The sequence below is a fragment of the Colias eurytheme genome, chromosome 10, assembly GCF_061535395.1.
Source record: "Colias eurytheme isolate Ceu_HAF_F1 chromosome 10, ilColEury1 Martin Lab GWU primary, whole genome shotgun sequence".
NCBI classification, from domain to species: Eukaryota; Metazoa; Arthropoda; class Insecta; order Lepidoptera; family Pieridae; genus Colias; species Colias eurytheme.
In genome coordinates, this window is record NC_142989.1 from 7,835,899 (window position 1) to 7,849,434 (window position 13,536).

General features: G+C 32.0%; 2 protein-coding genes across 2 annotated transcripts; both read left to right on the top strand.

Moving 5' to 3' along the window:
* The first annotated feature begins 3,750 nt into the window (after nt 1-3,750).
* LOC149905301 (NPC intracellular cholesterol transporter 2-like) lies at nt 3,751-5,678 on the top strand. The gene is made up of 4 exons (XM_090106078.1): nt 3,751-3,870; nt 4,030-4,143; nt 4,508-4,689; nt 5,104-5,678. The coding sequence occupies exons 1-4, from the start codon at nt 3,801-3,803 to the stop codon at nt 5,278-5,280; spliced, it is 543 nt and encodes a 180-aa protein (XP_089962204.1). The 5' UTR covers nt 3,751-3,800; the 3' UTR covers nt 5,281-5,678.
* Nucleotides 5,679-11,123: 5,445 nt separating this feature from the next.
* LOC149905302 (uncharacterized) lies at nt 11,124-12,220 on the top strand. Its single transcript, XM_090106238.1, has 3 exons — nt 11,124-11,217; nt 11,585-11,766; nt 12,088-12,220. Exons 1-3 carry the CDS (start codon nt 11,160-11,162, stop codon nt 12,202-12,204), a joined length of 357 nt encoding a protein of 118 aa, XP_089962364.1. The 5' UTR covers nt 11,124-11,159; the 3' UTR covers nt 12,205-12,220.
* The last annotated feature ends 1,316 nt before the right edge of the window (nt 12,221-13,536 follow it).

Consider the following 13,536-nt stretch of genomic DNA (forward strand, 5'->3'; position numbering starts at 1 on the left):
GTAGAACCACACTTAATGCCATGCTCCTCTCGGTTAGTTCGTAGAATATTCTTTTTTTACGTTATTGTTCATTCTTATAATGAGTACATGTGAATACACAGATTACAAAATTATGCCATTTAAATATTTTTTAGCTATTAATTATTTTCGCCCATACACAAAAAGGGTGGCGATTGACCTAAAATACCTTGAAATGTCAGGGAATTTAAAATTTCTGGAATTGAAATTGAAAATTATTGAAATTTGGTTTTTAATTTTTCGGCGACATTAATTAATTTTTTTCATATTATTACAGATTTAGATACCACGGAAGATCAGAATGAAGAAGATACTGATGAAGATGAGGAGAGTGATGCCAGTAGTGAGGATGAATGTTTTTCTGATGAGTCAGATGAAAATTAATTACTTTTTTATATAAAAATATCTACTTTTTCATGTATGTTACATAATAAAGTTGATTTATTTCAATAAATATATTTTCACTTTACCTCATGTTGCACATAGGAAAAAGGAAAATTACGATTATTGTAGGACTACGGATGCATACCAGTTTTTTTGTAGGACATTGTTTTATTCGGATAAAAAACACACTAATGTATCACGTGATACTTTTGTCCTACAGTTACTAATAAAAAAAATGGTCCTGTGGTATGGACAACTTAGGAGTCTAGGACTAGAAAAACGTTCCACGTAATGTGTAGGACAATGTGGGCGTTAAATTATATAATTATTAACTAACCAACAAAAAAAAAATCAGCTGGTTAGTAATAATTTTTCATGACCTCGTAAATAGTACATGTTGCAAAAATGGGACCTCGTTGATCAAACCTAGCATTTTGTAGGACAAATATTTTTTCGGCTAATTTAGATTATTATTATAAGAATTATAAATAAAAAAACCAGTTAGTAATGAATTTTTGATAACCACTAAATCAACAAATTATGTTCTCATTACCCCTGTTAGCTACCACTTACGAAATTTTTGTACTAGCTAATGTTGGGCGTCTCGTCAAAATGAAGCTACTGACGAAAATTTAGCTTGTTAGTAATCACTTACGAAAAAGGGCGAGGGATCCCGGTCTAAAAGGGTAGGTAGCTAGAGATTTTTTCCCCTAGTCTCCATGATTTTTGTACGGATTTTTGTACACAGATGCCATACAAAATCAAATGACCAAATTTACCCTGGCAATTGTCGGAAAATAAAAATAAATTGCGACTTTGTGGAGTGTGGACCACCATTTTTGTACGGAATCTATGTTTTTTACCTCTTTACCAGTTTCTATTTATTACAACATCCCCGATACAATTTATTACAACATCCCCGATACGAACTTACAATTCCTAAAGCAACATGCTAAATTAGATAAAAACTCGTTGTTAGAATACATAAACCGAGAAAAGGACTGAAAAATTAGGCATTTCAATACATATTCGCGTATTTTTATTATAATATCTCGCTTTGTCTTGGAGAACAAGGTATTCTGGATACTGAAGATTTATAGTAACTATATCTATCTTAGCTCGGATTTCCGTTCTATTGAACTATGAGCTGGAGGAAATATGGCGTCTTTATATTTTGCTCACCTACTCGAATATATAATATTGTATCTTTGTAGCCTCTTTCAAGGTACCTATAATGTACCTATCAGAATTCTTGTCAAGCGTATTTTTCAGGGTCGAAAACTTATATAAGAAAAGAGTAATAGTAGTTAGTTAAGTAGGTCTTTACGTTAGATCGTCAGGGAGAGTGAAAATAAAAATGTGTCCATCAGTTGAAAGTTGAGTTACCACAATGAACGGATAGAAAATATATTTTAATGTTACAGAGGTCAGGTCTTTTTCTATTAAGTAGATTGATTTGAACCATAATTCTGTTTTGCTAAGTTTTTTCAATAGGTACAAGGTACATAGGTCCGCGTCTTTTTAGTAGGTAACCAGTCAGGAATACATGCATGAGAGCGTCACCAAAATCCACCTATAATCACAAACTATTCACATAACATAAGGAAAGAGGAACGAATCTTCCTTTTCTAATAATGTTCAAAATTATGCTGATACGAATCTAATGAGGCACGTAGGTATATCTAGAATGTTCCATTTACTCGACTCTGGAGGATGGTTATGTTAATTAAGACAAGCTCCATGAAGGGAATGTAGGTGAGCGTGAGCAGTTGAACTCATTATGTACGAAGACTTGTGCCTATAGGTATTTTAATCTCAGCACACGTTTTGTTAATTGCTCCTTAATTGATGTAAAAATTGTGTGACTTCAATTTAATTATTTAGTTACTATAAGCAATTGTCATTTTTTCACTCTTCATCTATATTCTAAGAAAATGGATTTTCGTATGTATGTAATATAACTACTGAAGTGATTTTGAAAATGCCTATCTTTCTCAAGAAATATCGTGTAGAAGAAATTGTTTAGGCGTATCGCGGATGGCTGGCCTGGCGCGACGCGCGTTTGAATCCCGCCTCGTGATAAATTTTTCTCTATCCTTAAAAATTATACCTACTCATAAAAAAATTGAATGCTGAAAAAAATATAAAAATAAAATTACGCAATACACCGCTTTTATCCGTCTTGAACTCTTGAATATGTTAATCGTTTTGTAATAGCATATTAATTAAGTTACCATTATGGCTTAACCACAAAAAAATCATTTTTTTATAAAATATATTTTTCATGTAGGTATAATCACTCATTGAGTTTTATGTAATATCTCCTTTCTGGTATGAAATAAAAAAAAAATATCAAAAGTCGTAGAACAAAATATGTTGTTACTTATAATGTTACCTATCTTGTCCTGCGAGGTTGCTGGTGTTTTACAAGTAACCCTGTTTAATATATCTAATTTATCAATTCGTTCTCGAGTTCTTCTTTTTCTCTAAAATTTGATATTTATTACGACGTCGCGGTCGCATGTTTAGTTGTTTATAAAACAATCAAATTTGATTACTGTCATCAGTTAAAACTTTGATTTGATTAACAATTAAAATTTGGTATCTCAAAAATTATTGAGATAATTCTTATCAATACGATAATAATCAATACAGTTACTAGTAGGTGTTCTTGACGGCCGAGATTAGCGCAAGCAAATCAACAAACAATCTCCACAAATTGATACCTTTGTTTTAGATCACGGGGATATTAAACTGAAATTGCTCTACTAACCTCAGCTAAATATGGAAATGAATAATAGCATGGTTGCGGGTTAGAATAATAGCATAGTGTCTTTAGCGTAATATACATAATATAAGGAATGTTAACAGCTAATTGAAAAACAAATGAAAATAGACATTTGTCTTATACACACAAATTAGTTACTGTTGAACAAATTCTCTTACTTTCTAGTTATGTCCAAGATGTTGACATGATTACACACGATTTCGCAATAATGTTACCTTTTAATCACATAAACATTCGGTGTTTATACGTAGGAGATAAAAATACATGTACAAAAAAATTTTCATGAATTTTAATAGCAAAAGAGAATTCACTCCAAATAATAAAAAAATACTACATGTACATATTTTATTTTATTGTTATTAAATAACTATGATATGTAAAGACCGCATTATTCTCTGTTGAATCTAATGAAATTAAATTTGAAATTCGTAGTTCGGAGTTAGGAAATGTATCATCAGCGAAGTTGAGGGAAACAGCTTGTTTTTAATCAGATAAATAAAAATTTAGATAATTAATCATTATATTATATCACATATATTTATTTGCACCTGTTTGATAAGAAAAGGTATAAAGGTACGGAATTCTTGTTCCGGTAGCGGTTTAGACCAAGATGTTTGGTGCTTTATATTTCGTTCTTGGATTGGCCTATGTCACGGGGCAGACGACACAAGTTGACCGATGTAAGTTGAAACAACAAAAAAAAAATCTATAATATCTATCAAAAATTAGTGCTCCCCTTGAAAATCATTGTTTAAAAGAGTGGATTTTATATACTCTAACATCACATATTTTAGACGCTATATTTAGTTTTTTATATGTATTGCTTTTCATAATTTTAGGTCCGCCTGGGGATGCCGATCCACCAATTAACCTCTATATTGAAGGGTGCACTACAATGCCCTGCAGTGTAGTCAGAGGAGAGGATGCAATTATTAACGTCATCTTTGAAGCTCGTAAGTAGATGGGGCATAGGTGGCTCAATCAGCCTCTGTCATTTCTAAAAGTCACTGAATAGCAATTAAACCATCTTCTTAAATATTATAAGAAGCATTGCATCCAAAAGTTATAAGTTATACAGAGTGTTTCGCCTGCGCCTAAATTTAAAGTTACTAACTTAATAAAAAATAGATTTGTTCAAAGCCGTCGGTGCGCGAGTCCGAATCGCACTTTTATTCGCCGGTTTTTATATCATACTTCGGCCGTACAGAAAACTGTTAATAAATAAATAAATCTATCTATATCATATAGTATCCAAACAATAGCAAGTACCTATTTATTAAAAATTTTACTTGATTTAACATTTATTTAAATTTCCAGCTTACACAATACGAAGTATGAAAACAGTTGCTCGCCTCCCTACTTTCAATATTCCAAGTTTCCCGCTTGACGAAAACGAAGTGACTTGCAATCATCTAGAAAACACATATTGTCCTCTGCAGAAAGGAGAAATAGTCCAGTATCAGCTTCGAATGTACATCGAGCAGATATTTGTCACAATAGTAAGATTCAATTTACATAATATTCTATCTTAATCTTAAGGATAGGAAAAAATCAATCATCATACTTAATATTATAAAGCTGAAGAGTTTGTTTGTTTATTTGAACACGCTAATCTCAGGAACTACTGGTCGAATTTCAAAAATTCTTTCGGTGTTAGATATCGAGGAAGGCTCATTTATCGAGGAAGGCTATAATCACGCTAAGACCAATAGGAGCGGAGCAATGCGGATGAAACCGCGGGGCAGCTAGTAACGCATATAATGTGGTTTTAACTTTAAAGACATTTCTTTTCATTTTATGCCCAGATCTAGGACTTCACCGAAAAAAAAAATACAAAACTATTGAATACCGCGAGCTACCTATAATTAAACTCCAGATAATTTCAGTGACATTTGGAATTTGTTTTCGTTTAGTTTCCAGTGACAGTGGACTTCTTCGTCGAGGATTCTGCTCAGAAGCAAATTTGGTGTGCAAGAGTTCGAATCCAGACCACCGCCAACTCGTTAAAAATGGAAACATCAGCCGATAATAGTAACAGAGACGTTTTGGAGAGATTGTTACTAAAATATAATAATTCTACTAACTTGTAACGAAAAGAGATGATAGACAAATGAGAAATATGAAGGGGGGATATTTTTTTTTATTTGTCAAATGTGTAAATGATTATACGGAGCTGTCGAAATAGGAGTTTAGTTAAAGAAACAATCGATAAACATAATAATATATTGAACTCTGCTAATGATTTTAAAAACTGGTCAAGAATTGATCATGGATTGATTGAAAATATAGTTGAGAATGCAATTAATAACTTGAGAATGAACGAATTCAGTAAGACGGTACTATTATATCGTTAGTAAGGATTAACTGAAGCTTCACCGAACTTGAAGTGAAGCAGAAGAGGAGCGTAATTATATAAAAAAAATATCATCCTATTCAGGATAAAACAGTGGATGTTACTCTTAATTATGTGATTATTATATATTATACCTGTATGAAGTACAATTTATGTTTTATTTTTATTTATAATTTATTTTTAATTCATTGTTGTATTATCTCTGGAAATTTTTATTCAGATTTAATTTGTCAATTGGGCGAGCATTTATTTTTTTTAACTTTACGAGCCGCTCCATCCGCCCGGACAAAAAAGAAATTCAAGTAAGTATATATTTTAATTCGAAGTTGGATAAATAACAAGTAGAGCTACATTAAAATATAATGTGGTAGCTTCGGCTTGTGAAAGGTTTTTTCAAATCGGTCCGGTACTTTCTGAGTATAATCTTAATGTAATGTGTAGACTATAGGTGGTTTTACAGCAGTTACAAGCCGTGTAATATTGAGATTTATAACTCAGAATTTTAGACGGTTCTCTTACGCTGCATTTACATAAAACGAACATAGAGCTAGAACAAGAGCATTCTTCGGTGATCTTTTTGTGTAAACGAAAACTCGTATTCAGTATTGTTCAGTATTAGAGCATTGCATAGAATCTTTTCGACGCACTAAAACGAAATAATACTCTACACCTGTTTACACTAAAATAATTTAACATAGTGGGGTTAGAATGAGTATTCGATCGTTTGATGTAAATGCACTGTTACATGTCAGGTTTAGAATTCATGGATTATTTTAATTTGCCAGTTATTCATATATTGAGTTGAGACATAAACCAAAAAATTAGAGTAAAATATAAATAATTAAGGGGGCTCCCATACAACTGACTATAAAAAGAAACCTTATTTATTGTTATGATCTATACTAATATTATAAAGCTGAAGAGTTTGTTTGTTTGTTTGAACGCGCTAATCTCGGGAACTACTGGTCCGATTTGAAAAATTCTTTCGGTGTTAGATAGCTCAATTATCGAGGAAGGTTATAGGCTATATATCATCACGCTACGGCCAACAGGAGTGGAGCCACGGGAGTGAAACCGCGCGGAGCAGCTAGTATAATATAACAAGCGCTATTATTAAGTATTCTGTGATATAACGGCAACACAGAAATATTCATAGAACCTTTAAAATATTCATTTAAAGAATAATTACACGAAAATATGGAAATAGATGTTCATATTAATCTTTATTTTCCACGTATAAATTAACAGTTGTCAACCCCTTTTGTCCGATTAAAAGTTCGTAGGATGTTTAAATAGAAATCTCTTCAAAATGGGTCTATTTTTATCTTCTGGTGTTCCCTTTTGCATCGTTTTGGTGTCACTCCATAACCAAACTCTTGCACACCAAATAGGATTCTGGTCAGAATCCTCTACCGCGAAGTCAACGGGTATTGGGGCCTAAAAACAAATTAAAATTAAATACGCCATCAATTTACAAAATGTACCTAATGGAAATTAATTGTATTGTTACATTTTATGGAAACTATAGTTTTCGCCATTGGCCTTGCTGTTGCTACCATCAATCATAAATCATAGAGGGATTGCTCAAAATGGAATACATGAAAATTACATAGAGAGATCTGATTCATATATCGTATTTACGATCACAACATATTATAAACCTTAAGGAGATTATAGAATAAAAACAAATTAAATCTTACACGAATAACAAAAAACGAATCCAGGAACACTCGAAGCTTATACTCGACTATTTCTCCCTCCTTCAGGGGACAGTGTGCATTTTGGAGATAATTACAAGTCACTTGATTTTCGGCGAGAGGGTAATTTGCAACCACATTGAGCAAAGTGACGCGAGCAGTCGTTCTCATACTTTGGATTGTGTGAGCTGAAAATTTAAATTAATGCTAAATTTATTATTAAATACAATGTACACAACAAATTATTGTATGGAATGTATATAGTTTTATAGCTACGTAATTATGTACTACACCACAATTAATGTTCTGGCATCTCAGGAAATTTTTAAAGAATTTTTTATTCAATATACTATGTAAAACATTTTAATTTTTATGCTATAAAACTAAACATTAACACACTTACTTTGTGTCCTCTCCACTCGTCACATTGCAGGGCATTGTAGTGCACCCTTCTATATAGGTGTGGATTGGTACATCGCCATCTCCAGGAGCACCTAAAATTATACAATGGAGCTAATTAAAATGCGAATTTATAAACTTAAACATTTATTTAATTAATGAGACTTCTCCTAGAAGCACTTCTAAATCGTCATAACACATTTACCAGTGATTCAGAAAGCAGTTTCTACGAAATACTTCTTTAAAAACAGTTAAAGAATTAACACTTTTTAATTGAATATTACTTCGAAGTGTACCAATATATATATATTTTTTTGTTTCAACTTACATCGTTCAACTTGTGTCGTCTGTCCCGTAACACAGGCCAACCCAAGAACAAAAAATAAAACACCAAACATTCTGACCTAAAACTTTCTGAGACCGGAACGTTTGACTAACGTATTTATACCTGTTTTCTTTTCTTATCAGTGCAGGTGCTGCAAAATGATTAATTAATTTTTCTTTATATATATTATGTCAAGTCATTTCCCTCAACTTCACACACATTGGCTCACTGCGGGATATTGATACTCCTTTTTTATAGGGTGTGGCTCCCGGATAAGAAGTCTTGGATTCCTACCTACTATATGGTTGAAATTCGTTCACGAACCCCCGGCAGCAGTCCGTCACCGCGTCAAGTACATCTAAATATTACGAATGTTGCAATAACATCATTGAAATTTCCAGCAGAGTAAAAATTTAAAGAAATAAAGATGTAGAAAATTCAATTTGCATTTAAGGATGTCTTGTAACATTTTCTATATAATTGCGCTAGTTGAAAAGATAGAGCGTAAAACTCTTTTTTCAAGAAAGCGGTCGTGGGACAACATCGGCAACCCAACTAACTCGGAGTAAAGTTACTACTAACCACCCCTACGAATCTATCAAATAAAATTTGCATCTCGTAACGCACGCTAAGGTATTTAAATGTAAGATTTAAATGGATTATTTTTCCGACCCAAATATCGACCAATAGAATTGCACCATTCGACGTCACGTGGTACAACCTACATGGTATTATACCACTATTATACTGATAATTTTTTGAAAATTTTCTCTGGTAGTTGCCACACGTCAAACTGACAGGTTGAATAATTCAATTGTGAAATTATTGGCCAACATTTGAGACGGAAAAATAATCCCCCGAATACCACACGAGCTTCAAAATTATCTGGCATTTCCCCCTAATTTTGAAGCTCTTGTATAAGTGACTAATTCGTATCCTAGTTCAAATGTCTACGACAATTTTACATGTTTTAAAAAGACACATTCTTATAAATATTTATTTAAATCATAATAAAAGCACAATATTATATGCAATGATATTGATTGAACAAATGTTTTCAATTTCAAATTATTAAGTACCTTAAAGAAAAAGAGCTTGTGTGCCGAGCACACGTGTCAGAAGTGAAACTACTTTGGCAAGATTCAAAGATACCAAAATCGTCGCCTTACTCCATGACAAATCAAAAATTCAACAGTTGTTTGTTTATTGTTTAACAAAGATAGATCCCAAGGCCTGTGAAAAATATAGCCGGAAAGCACTACTAAGCCTTGTTGATTATTATCGTATTGATATTAAGTCAAAATAACAATTATCTCAATAATTTATCAAATGCAAACTTATACTATTAACAACGAAACATGAAAATAATGTCGTTCGAGATATCGGATTTTGTAGGGAAACATTATTTTGCAATAATTGAAATGTATACTTGACGCATTTTTTTACAGCTCAAGCTAAAATGACGGAAGTTATCACCTTGTGGCTGTGTTATCTAGCCTCAAAAATTTCTGTATGGGAAACAGTTTCACAGTCATCTTATACATTGGGTTAGCGAATTATAATGATGTTCAGATCATGGGAAATGGGAATTTAGATCGTGACTAGATGACGGCTAGGCATCAGCTCGGATGAAGTCCTAAACATTTTTTTTTACACTAGAGTGGATTGATCTTTACTACCCGAAATAATCTTTCCAAAATAAGCATTCTCATTTTATGATATTAACCACCCACATAATTTTTTGCCGATATTTTAACAATTTTATCACAGAAATTCACAAATCAACAAAATCTACTGATACTTTTTATTAAATATCTTAAAATTAAGAATTTTATGATATTGTAAATGTAAAATCATAGCTTTTTTATGTATTTATTGATTTATTTCATAACAAGAAATTAAAGCAAAGCATTACCCACATGTTTAGTTTTATAAAATATTAAAAATATAGTACAATTTTCATTATAGGTTATATTTCACTATCTTCTTAAGAATTTAAAAATATATGCTTTATGTATATTTTAAGGCGTACTAAATAGATCTGTCTCGAGTAGCAGAGCGAGCAAGTCGTTTACCAATTTTACCGAGCGCACCAAAGGGGGCGTTACGGCCAGAAATAGTTCGTACGCCTTGCTGCACAGCTAGGAAACCACGACCTGGTTGTAGTCCTATACTTATTCAAAAAAAATTTAGTTATCTAATCGCGTACCTACACATCGGGATACCAGTTACCACTACCCACAGGTGCAGCGGTAGGTGATACCGCTCTAGTTTGAATAGGCCTTCATGCTCTTATACATTCTTGCAGTACCTTTTTATATCTTTTGTTTTCGGACAAGATCTTTTTATTGTTTTAACAATTTCAATGTTTGTTTGTTTGCAGCTTATCAAATTAGCGGTTTTCATCTTCTCTTAAAATTTCTATTTTTGTTTTATATTAGCACATTCTAAAACGGAAAAGTTTTAAAGTAGCGGTCAATGGTCATGATTGACATGGTATCTAGTTATTCAGAAGATAGATAAATAAAAATTAAGATAATAAATCGTTTTGCAACACCTCTATGAGCACCTGCGTGATAAGAGAAGTCCAAAAGCTATATAAATACGCAATATTCACGTTTCATCACAATTATTTTAAATCGAAATGTTCGGTTTTTTATTTTTCGTTCTTATCGCCTATGTTGCGGGACAGACAACACAAGTCGAACGATGTAAGTTAATACAAAAAAAATATCATTGTCAAAAATCTTCATCATTGACCTGTTTTTCTAGAATTTACTTTTTTATTAAAGAGCAGTTTTTAATTTAATTTTTAACATTTCACATACTTAATATGCACATTGCACATAATGAATAGCTATGCTAGCATATAATAATATGCTAGCATAGCTATTCATTCAAGTGTTAAAAATGCTGATGTGGGTGGATTTTATTATAGACAAGCTGTGCCCTTGATTAAAGATATTGCGTGATGATAGCTTTCCTCGATAAATAGGCTATCTAACACTAGTATAATTTTTCAAATCGGACCAGTAGTTCCCTGGATTAGTGCGTTCGAGCAAACAAACAAATAACAGCTTTATACATTATACCATACCATAGATTTGCATATTAATTAGAAAATGGTTTCTATAATTAGGTCCTCCTGGGGATGGCGATCTACCAATTAACATCTATCTAGAAGGATGCACTACAATGCCCTGCACGTTGCGTAGAGAAGAGGATGCAATTATCAACGTCGTGTTTAAAGCTCGTAAGTATTAAAATTGTACATTAAAACAGATGTAGCTCAGTAGTCAACTTTTATAGGTAATAGTCGGCCTTTGATTTTTGTATTTCGTTAGATGAAATGCGTATTAGGTACCCAGGATGTACCTAGGTGTATTTCCATGCGCGATAATCTTTAGTTTCAAAGAATGATAATATGGTTTTAATTGCTGTGATTAACGACAAAGAGGCTACCAAACCGAGGTCTCAAATATGGACAATAATTATTATTGTAATATTTACGACCAATATATTATACAAAAAAATATGTTATTTGTCGTACCTATATATTATTGTTAATAATATAACATCATCACGTTTAGAATAAATTTAACCTTTATTTAAATTTTCAGCTCGCACCATCCGTAGTATGAAAACATTTGCTCGCGTCCCTTTCTTCAATATTCCAAGCTACCCTCTTGGTGAAAATGCAGCGACTTGCAATCATCTCCAAAACACATATTGTCCTCTCCAGAAAGAAGAAGTAGTCCAATATCAGCTTCGAATGTACATCGAAAATTATTTCATAACATTTGTAAGATTACGTTTTAATTTATTTACCTTTTTTATTGATCAGCTAAGAAATTTTAGTATGTATAATATTCTGAAGTCAAAGACTTTTTCACTTAATACATATTTATATTCAAATTCTGCCCAGATCTAGGACTTAATAGTCTTTTTATCAAATGGCTCGATAGCCATTCGATGAATGATGATATATTTTATTACTATAATATATTATTAGGTATGCCGAGAATGGATGAGAGCAAAGCTTCAAGGAAAAGTATAGTAATTACACCACGTGCAATATACCCATGTATATATAATATATATATATTTAATATATTTTTTTTAGTTTCCAGTCTCCGTGGACTTCTTTGTGAAGGATTCTGCTAAGAATTCTACCATTTGGTGTGCAACAGTTCGAATCCTGACTGTCGCCAAGAACACGCCACTAAAGGAAATATTATAAGAGGATTATAATAGTTACCAACTATATAACATATATATATATACATTTTGAAGAGATGCCAATAAATTGTTATGTATATAGGTAATTTGTTCTACAAACTTGTAATGAGACATGAGACAAGAATATGTGACAGATTAGTGAGAAATAAAGATTAATAATTATGAATATATTTTTTTTGTAGTATTTATTAAAATAAACATACACAAACAAGTGCTTCAAACAACTTGTGACAAAGAAAACGTGTGTGGGTAAGGTGCAATTTAAATATGCAATTTTCCCGCAGAATACAAAAAGCGCTCCTGCGTTCGTAAAAAAAAACTTAAATATACCTACATTTTATACAAGAAATTAAAAGTATTTTTTCATATTCTTTTTATTTTTATTCAGGATATTTTTTTAGAATTTTTATCTGTTTGTCTGTATGTGTGTATTAATGTCCGGGCTAAACTCAAAAAGTACTTTATGGATTTACTTCAAATTATTTTACATTAATATTAGGTACTAACAAATCGGGTCGACATAATATACATCAGAACGCTAAGACCAATAATTGTACCTAATAGGAGCGGAGTAATGCGGGTAAAACAGCGGGGCACAGCTAGTGACATGTAAAAAAAGTTTCTTTTACGCATGACAGGGGGCTCCTTTCGTGGACGTATATATATATTATAAATTCATGATAAAAATATGAACAATGCCATCTCTGGAAAGTGTATAAATCCTTGTATATATTCTGACAAAACATTAGTTGCGATAGTTCAATTGTGTATAACTAGATGTCACTATGACAATATCCGACGGATATTGTTTTAGTGACATCTAGTTATATTATATGTTACTATCATAATTATTGACCGCCTCCTCGGTACAGTGGTTGACGCGTGAGCGTAACACCGAGGGGTCCTGGGTTCGATTCCCGGTGAAGACGAAGAAAAAAAAAAGGCCTTGGTCTGGTAGGAAACAGAAGGCTGATCACCTACTTGTAGCGATTGTCTCTTCATGAGAATATTGTTAATATCCATCCTCTCTGGACTTTGAATTATTAATTTAAAATTTTTAAGAATTTATGAACCGTATCTATAGATAATTAACCACTATTGCTATAAACTTTATTTTATTTTCAGTTGCGTTTATAAAACACCCCTTTCTAATATTTTTTTTCATTGTTATGTATTCATATATTAATAGATCTAATTATTATTATATTTAGTTTTTTTTAATTTATAAACTGTATATACCTATTACGTTTATTCTTATGAACGTTGTCTAAATATAGATATAGTTTACCAATTTAAAAATTCTTATTCAATAAAATTGATTTGTGACAAATAA

Bases quoted from the DNA above. Each gene is read 5' to 3' on its own strand.
- LOC149905301 (XM_090106078.1), top strand. From the start codon at position 3,801: ATGTTTGGTGCTTTATATTTCGTTCTTGGATTGGCCTATGTCACGGGG. The intron at 4,144-4,507 runs GTAAGTAGATGG...TTAAATTTCCAG, and splicing joins TAACGTCATCTTTGAAGCTC to CTTACACAATACGAAGTATG. The intron at 4,690-5,103 runs GTAAGATTCAAT...GTTTTCGTTTAG, and splicing joins AGCAGATATTTGTCACAATA to TTTCCAGTGACAGTGGACTT.
- LOC149905302 (XM_090106238.1), top strand. From the start codon at position 11,160: ATGCCCTGCACGTTGCGTAGAGAAGAGGATGCAATTATCAACGTCGTG. The intron at 11,218-11,584 runs GTAAGTATTAAA...TTAAATTTTCAG, and splicing joins CAACGTCGTGTTTAAAGCTC to CTCGCACCATCCGTAGTATG. The intron at 11,767-12,087 runs GTAAGATTACGT...TATTTTTTTTAG, and splicing joins AAAATTATTTCATAACATTT to TTTCCAGTCTCCGTGGACTT.